Genomic DNA, 17,318 nt, shown 5'->3' on the forward strand with positions numbered 1-17,318 from the left:
CTATCTTTACTGGGAGAATCGAACTTGGGTTGCGCTATGTTGTATTAAAATGATAAAACATTACTGCCTATATGTCTCTAACGATGTGTGTACAACATCACGCTGACTTCAGTAAGATTAGACGCATCACTTCCTTCCTCGCTGGGCTTGCTTGTTCGCAAGGAGTTTGCATCTATGAGCCCTTAAGCACCTACAGTATCCAATAATGTGTGTGTGTGTGTGTTTTGTAAAACCACCACCAACGCTATGGTTACTTGGTAGGCCAAGGAACTCCTCCAGCAAATAATAACATAAATATTTGAGAATTACATTTTAGATATTCCCCTAAACTACCATTTCACTCAGCATGAATAAAATGATTTACAGCCGAGATTGTAGTGCACCATATCCCGACTTTACATCCGGATTTTCATTAAATTCACTTCAGCCGTTTTCTCGTTATGCACATACAGACAGACAGACAGACAGACAGACAGACAGACAGACAGACAGATAGACAGACAGACAGACAGACAGACATTAAGGAAAAGTAAAAAGTGCATAACTGGTCTTCCTTCCCAGTTGTATCCCCGGACCCAAAGTCTCACGCTCCAGAACACTGCCCTTGAGATGGTAGAGGTGGGAACCCTCTCTGCGTCAGAGGAAAAACCAATCCTGGAGGGTAAACAGATAAAGAAAGAAAGAAAGAAAGAAAGAAAGAAAGAAAGAAAGAAAGAGAACTTGTATATCCTTGCCACTGTGGACACGACAAATACAGAAAAACAACTATTTTTAAATTTTGAGCAATGTACAGACAAAACTCTAATTTTATACAGGCCTATATATAGATTAAACTCAAATATTTTCGTTGACATTAGGTCTATCAAAAGACTGTATAAAACAAACGCTTAAGAATATGTTATTTCCGTTCCTCATCCGGCTCCATGGCTAAATGGTTAGCGTGCTGGCCTTTGGTCACAGGGGTCCCGGGTCCGATTCCCGGCAGGGTCGGGAATTTTAACCATCATTGGTTAATTTTGTTGGCACGGGGGCTGGGTGTATGTGTCGTCTTCATCCTCATCACGACGCGCAGGTCGCCTACAGGAGTCAAATCAAAAGACCTGCTCCTGGCGAGCCAAACATCTCCTCGGACACTCCCGGCACTAAAAGCCATTCCATTTTTCCGTTCCTTTATACCATGTATTTATTTATCGTACGAGGGATAATATCGCAGATGGTTGCGAAAAATAGGATTTTTAGTCCAAGGCCCGTGGGGCATGTCGTGCATGTCACTTCAACTAAAGAGCCATTTTATTCTTTTCGGTAGGGCAGATATTAAGAGAGGTATCATCAACGTCAGAGCGCCACGCAACCTGAGAACCACGGAGAATTTCGCTCAACTTTGGACTGTACCATACGTCCTCATTCTCTCTCGAATTTGTTCAGCTTCATCATACTTTACGTTACTGCCGTGCATTTTCGTAGAGAAATATCATTTTAATATGTCGCATTAAACGTGTGAGCAGAGCCACGTTACTTCGCATACATTCCTGAACAAAACATGTAATCCTCTGCAAATTCCCGTGCGAAGAACGGGTACAAATTCTGGTGAGTACATATTATTCGTAAAAAGTTACTTCCCTACACTCGGAAGTTGTTTGTTTAGACCCCAGCATTCCTGCAGCTCATAACATGTATACCACAACACACAGCACTTTCCACCACCATAATAACATGGGAGACACCACCAATCTTTTCTGAAGGTCTGTCTTACAGAGTCTGCACCAGTCTAGCAATAGTCACACAAAATTATTATTATTATTATTATTATTATTATTATTATTATTATTGTACCGGGCGGTACACCTCTACTCTGTTTATTTAAAAGTTGCGCCAGTTGAAACTCCTCTTCTGGAGGAAGGTTGAACTTTATCTATTCTATTAATTCTCTACTTTCTCAGAAGATGTCACCACGTGGAAAATTTTGAGTTTTTGAACTGTGTCACTTTTGATGTGTTTTTGTTTCGCTTGAAGTAAGAAGTGTGAACTTTCTCTTCTAGAGGACACTACTGAAGAATTACAATAGTGCAACCTAGTGCGAAATCAAAGAACTATTTTGTTGGAGAAATTTTTATTTCAAAAGTTTGTCTCTTGTTAAATTTCTTTCTGTTATTGTTTAAGTTGGCTGTATACCCCTCTTTTTCCCCTTAGTTTGGATCTAGCCAATCCCGAATTTCTTTAATTAATTTTCCACCAATAATGTGTTTCTTTTTCCTCTATGTAGGGGTTTCTTTTCCCGAACCAATAAAGATTTTGTGGGAGGGTGTTTTATTTCCCCTAACGCCTAGAATCTTCCGCGAGAGGATATAAACTGCTGATTTTGGGGTCTCCGGGCCACTTCTGTTCCATCTTTCAGTGTATTAAGTACATAGCAGGAGGCGGGAAGCGCCTCTTTCCTCGGCAGCGATCTACTACCAGGTAATGGCCTATTAATATCTTCTTTTCTTGCTAGGTCGGCAGTTTAACTCTCGCGGCGGGTTCGAAGCGTTTTCCATCATGTAACCTTTTCCTAAAATGTAACTACTCTTTTCTTCTTTTTCTTGTAAAGTTACATATTGGGATAGAGAGTGCTAACCCTCTCGAGCTCCCACTCACATTTGTTTTGAGGTGAACTTATTTTCTCAAACTTTTCTTCGTTTATGTAATGTAAAGTGTTCTTCTCTAAGTCACCTCTGTAGTATGGGATTATCCCTTGCGTTAGTGGCCCAGAGCCAGATTAGGTTTTAAAAGCAAAGTGTATTAGGAGTGCAAGTTCGCCTCCTCTCAAGTTGTATTTTAGAGGTCATGTATTAATCTTTTCTCACCTAATAGACCTCAGTAGGTTGGGTATTTTACCCCTGTGTATATGTCCTTTGAGGACAACTTGAAAGTTGAGTTTGGTGTGGCCCGGGAGAGGCTTAACTTTAAGAGCGAGTGGCTCTTTTCTAAAACTGAGAGTTGTATGCCTCGGGGAGGCTTTGCTGTGTAATTTGGAGCAAGGGCTCCAGGGTTTGAGTGGGGTCTTCTGCCCCTTTTGTTGAAATTGGTATATCGTAAAGTTGAGCTAGTTGCTCAAGAATTGTGTTTTCAGGGCTCGAAGCCCAAATTCTTTAATCCCTGTAATTGTACATTTCAAGTTGTATTTCGGCTACTAAGTACCTGTTCTATTTGTTGTTACCTAATTTTGAAAAGAAAATATAACCTTGTTAAATTTTAAAATTTAATTTCTCTTTAGTAGCTTGAGACCTATTCACCACCCAGCACCTTCTTTCATGCTTAACTACCACAAAAACTCGGTAACAAGTGGTAGCAGAGCGTGGTTGAATGGGTCTCAATTTAGCCCCTTTTGACGGCTAAACATTGCTTTGATTCGAACTCTAACAATTTTCTCAGTTGCTGGAATTTTTTGAGTTTTTCAAAATTGTTCTGTCATCATGCCCGGCCCTCGCGATGTTCTCCTCCTTAACTACTTGCGCAAAGAGGAGTTGATATATGAGTTAACTATCAGAAACGTTCAATCTGGAGGCACGGTTGCAATAGACACTAACAAGCTTAGAGAGTCCCTTGATTTGCCCATTTCCATCCCCAATTTGGGAGAGAAAGAAATTGACGACTCTCTTTCCACGATTGTCGAGAATATTACTGGGCTAGCATCGGTAGTCAGCTTTTTTGATGAAAACGATCCATCTCCTAATCAAATTAAGCGTGTGCAAGGCAGGCTGTATCACTTTGCAAATAGAGTTAATGATCTATTGTCTCTAAAGGTGAATGACGTTCAGAGGAAGCAAGCTAATACGCTCCTTGAAACTATTTCTGAATTGTCTAATAAGGTCACTCAATTGCTAACCGGCGAAGTTCCTCCCAAAACTGATCAACCCGCCACGGTGAATGTAGGTAACGAGGAAGAGCCTCCTCAGGGAGAAGTCAATAGGATAACCGTTGCTGCTCAAACTAGCTCTGCCCCATCGAACAACGAATCTGAACGCCGTGCGTCATTGAGTAACATCCGCTCTGAATTAACTTCTTTGCCATTGAAACCTTTAACGACTATGTCACCTGGGTTCAGCAGCTTGCCTCATCCGTTGGCAATGTTGCTTAGAGGTATCTCTAAGTTTTCCGTCAACACCACCAGTGACGTAATTTCATTTTTAAGATTTCTAGTGGAATTTCAGGATCATGCCCTTGTGTTTTCTCTTTCCCCATGTCAAATTTTGCAAATTATCTATCCTTATGCTATTGGTGTTCTATCTGACAAAACAGTTAGAGCCATTGCCGAGCAATCTTCTATTGAGGATTTCCACGCCCATTTGCTAGCTAACTTCATCCCGGCTAGGGCCAGGTCCTCCCTTATTCAGAAATACTATTATCGGGTACAGCGCTTGGATGAAAACCTGGCAGACTTCATCCAAGATATTAAGTTTTATACTAGGGTGTTTGCTCTCCACTTCCCTGAGGATCAGATCGTGCAAGCTATTGTTGAAGGGATTTCACCACCCTACAGGTCATATTTGTGTTTCGCGGCGTGCCCGCAAACCTTCTCTGAACTGGAAGCATTAGCCGTCTCTGCGGAAGGAGTTAGGTATGCCGATTCCTTGCGTGTGGCGAAAGAACCCCCGCCTTCCTTTAGTAACACTCGGCCTCCACCTCGCCGACCAGTCAATCCCCGTAAATGTTATGCTTGTGGGTCGCCTGACCATCTGCGGAATAAGTGTCCTCTGATCAAGTCAAGTGGGACAAGGAATGGAGTAGGGTCATCACAAGGCTGTTTTAAGTGTGGGGCCTTCTCACATATCGCCAAGAATTGCCCAAACTCAAATAGCACCCCCTCCTGCTCAACTTCTGGTGCAAATTCCAGCTATGCCAATAATAAAAAGTGACTAGTGGCGTCGGCTGAGCCGACTAATCCATATTCCCGAGACTCAGCCCCTAGTAAACAGGTTGTAAATGCAGGGAACGACCAGCCTTCAAATTCATCTTTTGAATGCCCTAAAGAGTGTCTTAGGATTGCGGCGGATACCCCCGCACCTGTTCCTTTTCTTAAGATTGAGTTAAATAACGAGCCTATAACAGCTCTCTTAGATTCAGGCAGTGTTTGTTCCATTATTTCGGCTGATTGGTATTCTAAATTGAAATCGGTTTGTAAACTCCCTGACTATGACTCATCTCCTGTTAAATATGTTTCGGCTAATTCATCTCCATTAGAAATTCTAGGTTCCTTACATGTCAAAATTCGGGTTTTTAAATTTACATGGAAGATCAAATTGTTTGTGGCCAAGCGTTTGTCTTGCCCCATCATATTGGGAGCGGACTTCATTTCTCACACTGGTCTTGTGCTCGATCTCCAGAGTAGGTCGTGCACATTCAAATTTGCGTCCAATTGTAGAATTCCCTTGTTAAAGTGTAATTCTGTATCATGTTCATCTATTTCGCCTACCCAGGATGAGATGTTGTTAGACCTTAGACATCTACCTGAGGAGCAGGCTGATAGTATTCGGAAACTGTGTCAGTCGTTTCCCGAGGTGTTCTCTGATACTCTTGGTGTTACTGACCTTATTGAATACAAAATCGAGGTCACGGATTCGATTCCTGTCCGTTTTCCACCGTATAGGCTATCTCCACCTAAAATGAAGGCTCTGAAAGAAATCATCGATCAGATGTTGAAGGATGGTATTATTAGGCCCTCTAAGTCAGCGTATTCTTCGCCTATTTTTCTAGTCCCGAAACCCCAAGGAGGCTTCAGGCCTGTCATTGATTACAGGGCTCTCAATCGGAAGGTGGTGTTGCAATCTGTGCCCCTTCCCGACCTTCATTCTTGTTTTTCATGGTTTCGTAAGGCCAAGTTCTTCACCATCTTGGACTTAAATCAGGCCTATAATCAAATTCCCCTAGCCGAAGAGTCTAAACATCTTACAGCGTTTGCCACGGACTGGAATTTATATGAATACAACCGCGTGCCTTTCGGGCTCCCCACGGGGGCAGCTGTGCTCACTAGGCTACTAGATAGGGTCTTTTCCGACATCAAATTTGAGTACTTATATCACTACTTGGATGATGTCGTCGTATTTTCCGAAACCTTTGAAGAACATCTAGATCATTTGCGAGAAGTTCTCAATCGCCTTCGTAAGGCTGGGTTAACTGTTAAGTTGTCCAAGGTTGCCTTTGCTAAGCCCTCTATGTCATTCCTAGGGCATATTGTGTCACCTGATGGTGTAGCAGTCGATCATTCTAGAACACAGGCCATCCGTGATTTTAAACCTCCTAAGGACATCAAAGGTATCGCTAGATTCATTGGTATGGTGAATTTCTTCAGGAAGTTTATTCCTAACTTCGCTAATAGAGCGGCGCCCTTAAACCTTCTTCGTAGGAAAGGCATCAAATTCGAGTGGGGACCTTCTCAACAAGCCGCTTTCGAAGATCTTAAATTAGCTCTCTGTAATGCCCCTGTACTTGCTATGCCTGATTTCTCGAAGAAATTCATCGTCCAAACGGACGCGTCGTCATCAGCTGTAGCTGCAGTCCTTCTTCAAGAGACTGAACTAGGGAGGCGTCCCATCGCCTATGCATCTAGGACTCTATCGGTTCAAGAAGCCAAGTATTCCATCTATGAGCTTGAAGGTTTGGCAGTCTTATTCGCCTTAGAAAAGTTCCGTCTCTATCTGGAACATGTCAAATTCGACCTGGAGACAGATAATCAAGCCTTAAGCTGGGTCTTAGGTAGGCCGCGTCGTACTGGTCGTATAGCCCGTTGGGCCATCCGTATTTCTGCTTTCCAATTTGATGTACGACATATCAGAGGTACCGAAAATGTTGTTGCTGATGGACTCAGCCGTATGTTTCATAACGACGTCGAGACCCACGAACCGGTCGATAGTTCATCACCTTCCGAGTCCATACTATCTGGTGTTAATGCCATCTTAACAGGTGCTCCCATGCTTTTTAGGGATATTGAGAAATACCAACGTGAAGATCCGACGCTGGCTCCTATAATGGAAACCCTTTCTTCTGGGGAACATGTTGTCCCTTATGTTCTGAGGAATGGTGTTCTATGTTGCCCTTCGAGGCATGATAAGTTGATGAAAGTTGTTGTTCCAGCGGTTCTTGTACCTATGATCTTCAAATACTATCATGAGACCCCATTGGGGGGGCATCTTGGAATCTTTAAAACTCGTGAAAAGATTCGTGAAATGTTCATATGGAAAGGTATGGACGGTGAAATTCGGGAACTTGTAAAAGCTTGTAAATCTTGTTTGATCAGTAAACCCACCATGTCCACTAAAGTAGGCCTTTTGTCTTCTCATCAAGCGTCGCGCCCCATGGAACGCCTGTATATCGATTATGTGGGACCCTTCCCCCAGTCAAAGGGTAATGCCAACAAGTTCATCTTTGTGTGTGTAGATGGTTTTACAAGATTTTCCTGGTTATTTCCGACTAAGCTGGCTACCGCTCAGTCCACCATTACTTGCCTAAATTCTATTTTTGCTTCTTTTGGTCCGTGCCAATACATTGTATCTGATAATGCTAAAGCTTTTACATCAAATCTGTTTCGTAAATTCTGTTTTGACTTGTCCATCTCTCATGTAACTACATCTGCTTATTACCCTCAACCATCTCTGGCTGAACGGGTTAACCGCAATCTCAGGTCCGCACGTATTGCCTATCATCATGAAGATCATTCTAGGTGGGACACGTCCCTGCATTGGTTAGCTTTTGCTTTGAATTCGGCGGTTCATGAATCTCACAAATTTACTCCAGCTTCTTTGATGTTTAAGTTCGTTCCCAACACGCCGCTCTCTAACCTCTGGTCTCTGAATGACATTCTGCCCGAGACAATAGATCCGGACAACATTAAAGACCTTTGGAAGAAGGCTAAAGCTAATCTTAAAGTGTCTCATGAAAAGGTTAGGGAAAGGTATGATCGTGGACGGAGACCCACCACTTTGAAGGTAGGTGACCAGGTTATGGTCAAAAATTTTGTTCCCGCGGGCAAGCTTGCCCCCAGATTTCATGGGCCTTGTATCATTCTCGATTTTCTTACGCCGGTTACCTTATTGCTAAGTAATCCAGCCACCGAGAGGATATTTAGAGTTCACCTGTCCCAGGTGAAACCGGTGTAATTTCTGTGTTAACTTGCTCCATATTATTTTGAAAGGATATGAGGGTTATATTTTTTTTGAGTTTCACTTTTAAGGCATTCTGCCCCTTCTGTAATATTTTGGTTTTAGATGTAAGCCTTATGTAAAACCTGCCCCGACCCGTTAAGCTGCCATCCTGTTCTTGCCACGGCCATTACCACGCTCCCGTCTCCTGCTCCACTCTACACAGTGGCTTAATGAATACCATGAATATCTGCACGCCGCTGGCCCCTCACTCTCTCTACAAGCCTGTACCCTCAAAGAAAATAATTGTCCAACACAATTCTGCCGCCTAGCTTTAATGTTTCAGCGCCCCCGCAGCCGCGCAGCGCCGTGCAGCGACTGGGGAGGGGGATGGGCCCCCTCCTCTCCAGCGAGGACGACATGTGCACGGCGAGCCGGAGCTCACCTCCCGGCCAAGGCTGATGTGCGGCGCACGACCTGCTACATGCCCGCAGCCTGTATCTGTCCACCGCGGGCGCGGCGTACTTCAACACCTCTGCTCCCCTCATAGTGCGGGCGAGCGGTATCTCAGGGTACTTGAGGGGTCCGAGCGGCCTCCGTTGGACGCAAGCTGCAACGGCCGGTCTGGCCATCCGACTCAATCTACATCAACTACATGGACAGTCACCATAAGCAATAATTACATTTGGGAATTTAACAACAACATTTGGTGGACATTGCAAAACTTTTCTTCACTTTTAAGCATTAAAGGTTTATCTTCAGAAATTCAACTACTACAACAGAAAGACTTTCATTCACCTGCAACAACAATATTTTGAAACTGAATTAAGAAATCTTGTAAATGCTTCCGCAATTAATCTTAATATCAACATCAAAACTTGGACCTTATTTTGGAAACAAAGCTTATGTTCTTCTGTGTTACCCCTTGGAGGAACTTTTGGGGGGGGAGGTCTGTACCGGGCGGTACACCTCTACTCTGTTTATTTAAAAGTTGCGCCAGTTGAAACTCCTCTTCTGGAGGAAGGTTGAACTTTATCTATTCTATTAATTCTCTACTTTCTCAGAAGATGTCACCACGTGGAAAATTTTGAGTTTTTGAACTGTGTCACTTTTGATGTGTTTTTGTTTCGCTTGAAGTAAGAAGTGTGAACTTTCTCTTCTAGAGGACACTACTGAAGAATTACAATAGTGCAACCTAGTGCGAAATCAAAGAACTATTTTGTTGGAGAAATTTTTATTTCAAAAGTTTGTCTCTTGTTAAATTTCTTTCTGTTATTGTTTAAGTTGGCTGTATACCCCTCTTTTTCCCCTTAGTTTGGATCTAGCCAATCCCGAATTTCTTTAATTAATTTTCCACCAATAATGTGTTTCTTTTTCCTCTATGTAGGGGTTTCTTTTCCCGAACCAATAAAGATTTTGTGGGAGGGTGTTTTATTTCCCCTAACGCCTAGAATCTTCCGCGAGAGGATATAAACTGCTGATTTTGGGGTCTCCGGGCCACTTCTGTTCCATCTTTCAGTGTATTAAGTACATAGCAGGAGGCGGGAAGCGCCTCTTTCCTCGGCAGCGATCTACTACCAGGTAATGGCCTATTAATATCTTCTTTTCTTGCTAGGTCGGCAGTTTAACTCTCGCGGCGGGTTCGAAGCGTTTTCCATCATGTAACCTTTTCCTAAAATGTAACTACTCTTTTCTTCTTTTTCTTGTAAAGTTACATATTGGGATAGAGAGTGCTAACCCTCTCGAGCTCCCACTCACATTTGTTTTGAGGTGAACTTATTTTCTCAAACTTTTCTTCGTTTATGTAATGTAAAGTGTTCTTCTCTAAGTCACCTCTGTAGTATGGGATTATCCCTTGCGTTAGTGGCCCAGAGCCAGATTAGGTTTTAAAAGCAAAGTGTATTAGGAGTGCAAGTTCGCCTCCTCTCAAGTTGTATTTTAGAGGTCATGTATTAATCTTTTCTCACCTAATAGACCTCAGTAGGTTGGGTATTTTACCCCTGTGTATATGTCCTTTGAGGACAACTTGAAAGTTGAGTTTGGTGTGGCCCGGGAGAGGCTTAACTTTAAGAGCGAGTGGCTCTTTTCTAAAACTGAGAGTTGTATGCCTCGGGGAGGCTTTGCTGTGTAATTTGGAGCAAGGGCTCCAGGGTTTGAGTGGGGTCTTCTGCCCCTTTTGTTGAAATTGGTATATCGTAAAGTTGAGCTAGTTGCTCAAGAATTGTGTTTTCAGGGCTCGAAGCCCAAATTCTTTAATCCCTGTAATTGTACATTTCAAGTTGTATTTCGGCTACTAAGTACCTGTTCTATTTGTTGTTACCTAATTTTGAAAAGAAAATATAACCTTGTTAAATTTTAAAATTTAATTTCTCTTTAGTAGCTTGAGACCTATTCACCACCCAGCACCTTCTTTCATGCTTAACTACCACAAAAACTCGGTAACAATTATTATTATTATTATTATTATTATTATTATTATTATTATTATTATTATTATTATTATATTCCGTCTGTCGTAAGAAGCGATTAAACGAGGTGATCTTAACTTGGGAGCGTTGGTTAGCGACCACGGGGCACCAAACTCAGTCTGATGTTACCAGACTGATCACTTTCGTTTAAGTATGCGAGCTAAGGGCGCTTTCATTGCCACGCAATACGTAGTTCTTCCTTTTTTTAAATATCCTTTTACACGAGTTGCTTTACTTCGCCCCGACACAGACAGGTGTTATGGCGACGATGGGATAGGAAAGGCCTAGAAATGGGAAGGAAGCGACCGTTGGTTATACTGTAATTAATTTGCCTGGTGTGAAAATGGGAAACCACGGAAAACCATCTTCAGGTCTGCCGACAGCGGGGTTAGAACCCACTATCTTCGGGATGCGAGCTCACAGCTGCGCGCCCCTAACCGCAAGACTAACTCGCCCGGTCAGACCAGAATTAACAGAACAAGTGAAGCTCGATGTGGTGCTGCGATGCTTCGCTGCAGGAGACAGCTTCGAATCTCTCGATCTCTGTATCGGCTAGCGATTTCTAAGATAAGCAGATTTTATCTGAAATATATGATCCTTCCAATGGCTTCCCCTCCTTTAATCCCTAGTACCTACTCGTGCACAAATATGAAACGTCTTGCAAGTAGGTATCATCCTATCTACAACACCGAGACGCATGCTGATTTATCTGTACACAGTATTTTTCCGTCGTGCTTTCTACAGCATGTTGCGTACTCGTAAACATCTCGTACACCCAACTTAGTGTCGTGTTTCCCAAGTAACTACGTCCGGTAACGTGGCTTTAAACAAAGGGTTCTTGTCCAAATCTTACTTACGATAGAGGCAAGACATTGCTTGTTAGCCTATCGAGCAATATTCGCACATGACTGATCTGAAACCCCAAAAGAGTAAAGTGACACTGTACCGTTATTTATAAGACACAGTAAGTACGTATATAGACTGTTCGGTACTTACATTCCTTCACCTTAGGCCAGTCTTCAATTTCGATGCGAATGTCTTCAAACTCAATTCCTCCATAAAGAAACAGGAATCGAATAGGTTCGCCGAGCCCTCTGAGATTGAAGTATGTGAGCTTGTACTTGGGAGCCATTGTTCTCCTTCCAGCTACCAGACACACAACTGAACGCCGGCTGGCCGCCACAACACAGCGTCAGATGACCTCTAGGCTATGTTATTTTATTCATCACGCCCTCTGGCTGAACGTTGCGTAACAACAAGCTTACAACTTTTTTTTTTCAAGCTTTATACAAGGACACTTCCCGCAATGTCACGTAACGTCATTCTAGAATTAATTCATCATCGTTTATATAGTAAGTTAAATATTATATGCCATATTCTGAGATCTGACTTATTCATTTGACATAATATTTACTTTTATATTACAACGGTATGTTTTTTACTGCAACTACAACTGCTAGTTTTGAAGGCGTTTATCTTCCATATCCTTGCAGGAATAACTCACATTCAACTTACACTCGCTGTTCTTGTAACAGTTGACACTGACTTGATACTCTCTTGTGAATACCAATACGGATTTATGTATCCTGTGAAAAGCAGGGGTCCTTCGGTGACCTATAAATATTGTTGACTGTTAATTTAATGAGATTGTTGCTCAGGGTAGTTAGGTCCTTATTCAGCACTAATTCAATTCTTCAGCGCCTACCGTGGTTATATGTAGTGTAACGGTTCAAATCCCGTTACAAGGTAATATCTGTATTTTATTATTATTATTATTGAATCTGTGATATTATTAGTATTATTATTGTATTATATTATTATTATTATTATTATTATTATTATTATTATTATTATTATTATTATTATTATTATTATTATGTCCGTATTATTATTATTTTATCTGTGAGATTACTATTATTTTGTTATAATTATTATTCAATCCATTATGCAATGCTTGTCGCTTGCGTATTTGTAATTGAGTGTATGCATATATACGTAGACGTAGATTAACATTAAGTATCTGTACAGTGAGAGTTTCGATGTATCAGATGTGGATGTGACGTTGTTATATTGTGCTATACTGCTCACATTTCTGCCAAGTCATCGCTACGTCATGGGTACGTCATCGTATTTAGTTAGCACTGAGCTCAATTTCTTTGAGAAACCCAGCGAGCCGGCGGCGCTTTCACAACTGTATGTAATATTTGCGGCGTTGGGGGAGTATGTCATTGTTATTTCTGGAGATTGCGTAGCTGTGTCAACCAACGTCTATAAAAGGTGGATGCATATTGTAGCGTCAGTCATTATTTAAACGGAAGCAGTACAGTGAAGAAGCCAAAATGGATAAGTGAACAGTCATTAGTTAAACGGAAGCTGAACAGTGAAGAAGTCTACTAGATGAAGAGGCCTCAGTCGGTCAATCAACGAGTGTGAACGAGAGATGGAGAAGACTCAGTGAGCTATTAATCATTGGTCATTGAGAGAGTGAGGCCAAAGTTGGTCGGTTACTTAGTTGAAGACACGGGCGCAAGGGCTTACCATGGAGTCAGAGAGGGATACCACCTGCCATGAGGTAATACCATATTGACTTACAAAGAAGTCAGATGATATAGAGAAGAAGCAGTCACAAGGATGTATCACCAAGTTAGGCGTGACACATCTACAGTAAACACCATATCAAAGGAATACGTCATAATTACACTCAAAGTGTTGAAGGTACAGTCAAGTGAATCAGTGAGGGATATATTTTGTATAAATTGTTAAATGTCCGGTCAAGACGAATTCAAATTCATGCCTAGTTTCTTTCAGTTGCAATGTCATAATTTCATATTCTCATCTGTTTTATCACAACAAGACACACTATTTTTTATATATTATTTAAAGAATATATTTTGTTCTATCAAACGAATTCATAGTTTTATTTCAATGACAGTAAAATATCTTAACCTCAAAATTAATGGGGAAACCGAACGCCAATCTCCTTTTCCCAGAACTTATATGGTATGTTGTCAAAAGTAAGCTTATTACCCCCACACCCTAGAGATAGTCAAGATTCTCATTCTATTATTGCTGCACTGAGTGGTAGCTGGCGCCCTTCAAATAACGTATGTGTAAGTAAGCAGGTAAGAAGTAAGTGTGAGTCCAGGGTTCGACGATTGTGTATTTTATTTAATGAATGTTAATTTTCATAATTTCCATTTGAAATGCAGATATTCAGATTTTTCAATATAAATGCAATTTTATAATCTTTGTAAAATTAGTCAGCGACTTAGGAAAGTCTCAGTAGTTGCAAGTGTTCTTTCTTTCTTTCTTTCTTTCTTTCTTTCTTTCTTTCTTTCTTTCTTTACTTATTTATTTTTTAATTCGTTTACTCTCCAGGGTTGGTTTTCCCTCAGACTCAGCGAGGAATCCCACCTGTACCGCCTCAGGGGCAGTGTCCTGGAGCGTGAGACTTTGGGTCGGGGATACAACTGGGGAGGATGACCAATACCTCGACCAGGCGGCCCCACTTGTCATGCTGAACAGGGGCCTTGTGGGGGTAGGGGGAGATCGGAACGAATAGACAAGGAAGAGGGAAGGAAATGGCAGTGGCCTTAAGTTTAGGTACCATCCCGGCATTTGCCTGGAGGAGAAGTGGTAAACCACGGAAAACCACTTCTAGAATGGCTGAGGTGGGAATCGAACCCGTCCCCCTCTACTCCGTTAACCTCACGAATCTGAGTGGACCCGTTCCAGCCCTCGTACCACCTTTCAAATTTCGTGGCAGAGTCGGGAATAGAACCCGGGCCTCTGAGGGTGGCAGCTATTCACACAAACCCACTACACCACAGAGGCAGACTAGTTGGAAAGTCGAGAATGTACAGACATTAAAAAAGTATTTCGCCGCTTGCGGTAATCTTCCTACGAACTCTGCGCTATGCAGGTTTTTCACCAATCAGAGTTCAGATTTTCATTATGATACAACTGTTTGAGCAATTAGGTAAGGATAGCATCGCACCTGCGCTCAACGCACTAGCTTCGCACTTGTTTCCAAAATCAAGCATGTCGGACACACATATTTACATCAATGCACTTTCTACTTTCAATATTCCACAACCACACGACACATTCCCGCAAATTCACTTCACCAACTGTAGAGTAAACAATTTGTATTTGAAATAAAAGCTGGGTTATGATAACCTTATATTAAAGCCTTCAAAACATATGGCATTGTCAAGATCTCTGCCCGCTCACGGAAAATCCGTTGCCTACGTTATAATGCAAGGAGCTCGTATAACGCTATCGAAGTGGTCACTCTGCAGTTCAATGCCGGGCCGCTAGGATCGCTTCCTTGCCCCCTGTTTACCAGGTTCACGCCTTTAAACGTGAGTTGGTTGTGAATGTGTGTATTCTTGTGATAATAATCACTCTCGTTTCCAATCATGATTTATTGCTGTGTTCCTTGTTGTCACTCACGATAAATTAAAGGTAGTGAAATTTCATTTCACAAGTTTCCAGTGAATCGTGGTTTAAAAGAACGATGCCTTGTTGCTATATCTCGCGGAGGAGGCAGACCGGGATCTGTCTGGGTTCCTACAGAAAAATCGAGGGCGTGCAGTAAACACTTCAGAGAAGAAGACTTTAGTATAAGTACTTCTAAAAAGACACCCCTGCCTAATAAATTCCCTTCAGTTTCTACACAGTTTCCCAAACACAGGCGAGTCATCTTAAAATGTAGGAAAGCTCCCAAGAAAAGACAGGTTGAAAAACCGAAAAGTGAAATGCGTATATAAGAAATAATAGAAACTGTGCGGAACAATCGGAGTCTCCCGTGCTTGATAATACTAGGGAATCTGACCTGATAAATGTAGGCACCGCAACAGTAGGTACACAGTTTTCTCTCGACCTAAAAACAACAGTACCAAAATACATCACTAGGAAATTGAGGAAGGAGATCAGAAGAAATGAAAATGAAAACCTACAACCTGTTTTCCAGTCTTTGACCGGGTCAGGGATGTAATGAATGAATCAGATATAGCCTGTTATTACGATGGGGTCGCCACTCCCAAAGTGATTTATATTAATGAGTGATAGATGCTATGAAATGGGAATGGAGAGTGTTGCTGGAATGAAAGATGACAGGGAAAACCGGAGTACCCGGAGAAAAACCTGTCCCGCCTCCGCTTTGTCCAGCACAAATCTCACAAGGAGTGACCGGGATTTGAACCACGGTGAGAGGCCGACGCGCTGCTGTCTGAGCCACGGAGGCTCCATCAGAAGAAATATAAAGCAAAAAATAAATATAATGCAACAAGGAACTTGGAACAAGAACGTACAATTTGTTTGCAAGATCTGGGCATAGAAATGAATGATCGAGTTATGTCCAAAAATAACCATCTTCCCAATGTAAGGAAGGTCCGACAGATACTACGAGACAGAGAAGTTCAGTCATGGACGAAGTTGCCGCACAAAGGAAAGGGCGTTGGACTCTTCCAGGAATACACGCCAGGGAACAAATGGATAAGAGGTCATCGAGGCTTATCCTGTGCGAAATGGAGAGAGGCCATCAAGATGACAGCGAATGTGTGCGCCGTTCGCTCCGTGCCAGGAAGGTCCCAGGACAACACCCTCTGCCACAGAGAGCACGAAACTCTTGCCCATGTCCTGGGAGCCTGCCCTCACCGGAAGGTATTGAGAAATTCCCGCCATTATACAATACGACACATGATTGCGACCTCGCTGAGGGATCACGGTTTCACGGTGCACGAAGAGGTCTCTGGCCTAGCTACCGACGGGAGTAACAGGCGTATTGACATGATAGCCTTTCAACCAGCTAGCAAGCAAGGACTAATCTTAGATCCCACAATATGCTTCGAGTCGCATGTTGGCCAGGCCGAAGAGGTGGACGCCCAAAAGAAGTCAATTTATCAGCCAACTGTAAACTACTATAAAGATAAATATCACCTAGACAATATTTTCGTCCATGGACTCATGATCGGAGCTCGAGGCACAATCCCTAAATTTCTTGTACAGCTATGGGATTCTCTCGGTCTCAGCCGGACACGACTTCACGACATCGCTATCGCCGCAATACGAGGTTCAGTGACCATACTCCGCAATCATCTATACAACATCTGAAGAGCTGTACTGCAAATTTATTCCTGAGCCTTGTGGTGATTTTTCTACCTGGCACACTAGCAAAGTCAACAGTAACATATAAGACAAAATACTGTGCAGTCAACATACTTTGTCCTTGTGGCAGCCTCAGCATGCGGGAAGTTGTTAGAAGAAGAAGAAGAAGAAGAAGAAGAAGAAGTATCGCAAAAAAAAAATCGTGACTTGGAAGCAGAACTTATAAGTAATAAATAAGTTACAAGATTGTGAGCAACTGCAACATGACCTCAATAATGTTGTGAGATGGACAGTAGGCAATGGTGTGATGATAAACGGGGTCAAAAGTCAGGTTGTGGGTTTCACAAATAGGAAAAGTCCTCTCAGTTTTAATTACTGCGTTGATGGGGTGAAAGTTCCATTTGGGGATCATTGTAAGTAATTAGTTGTTAATATAAGTTTCGGCTGGGAAAAATTGGGAGAAAGAAGAGCTGCTCGACTAAGTGGTATGTTCCGAGCTGTCAGCGGAGAGATGGCATGGAATGACATTAGTAGATGAATAAGCTCGAGTGGCGTTTATAAAAGTAGGAAAGATCACAATATGAAGATAAAGTTGGAATTCAAGAGGACAAACTGCGGCAAATAT

The 17,318-nt window shown here is 42.3% G+C and overlaps 1 protein-coding gene across 1 annotated transcript in view; it reads right to left on the bottom strand.

The window, feature by feature from the left end:
- Positions 1-11,772, bottom strand: part of LOC136879041 (glutathione S-transferase) — a 44,454-nt gene extending 32,682 nt beyond the window's left edge. Inside the window, exon 1 of the mRNA XM_067152773.2 lies at positions 11,579-11,772. Within this exon, the coding sequence (XP_067008874.2) occupies positions 11,579-11,714 (136 nt within the window). The 5' untranslated portion in view covers positions 11,715-11,772. The remainder of the gene's footprint in view (positions 1-11,578) is intronic.
- Positions 11,773-17,318: the final 5,546 nt, after the last annotated feature.

This window comes from Anabrus simplex, chromosome 8, assembly GCF_040414725.1.
Source record: "Anabrus simplex isolate iqAnaSimp1 chromosome 8, ASM4041472v1, whole genome shotgun sequence".
NCBI classification, from domain to species: Eukaryota; Metazoa; Arthropoda; class Insecta; order Orthoptera; family Tettigoniidae; genus Anabrus; species Anabrus simplex.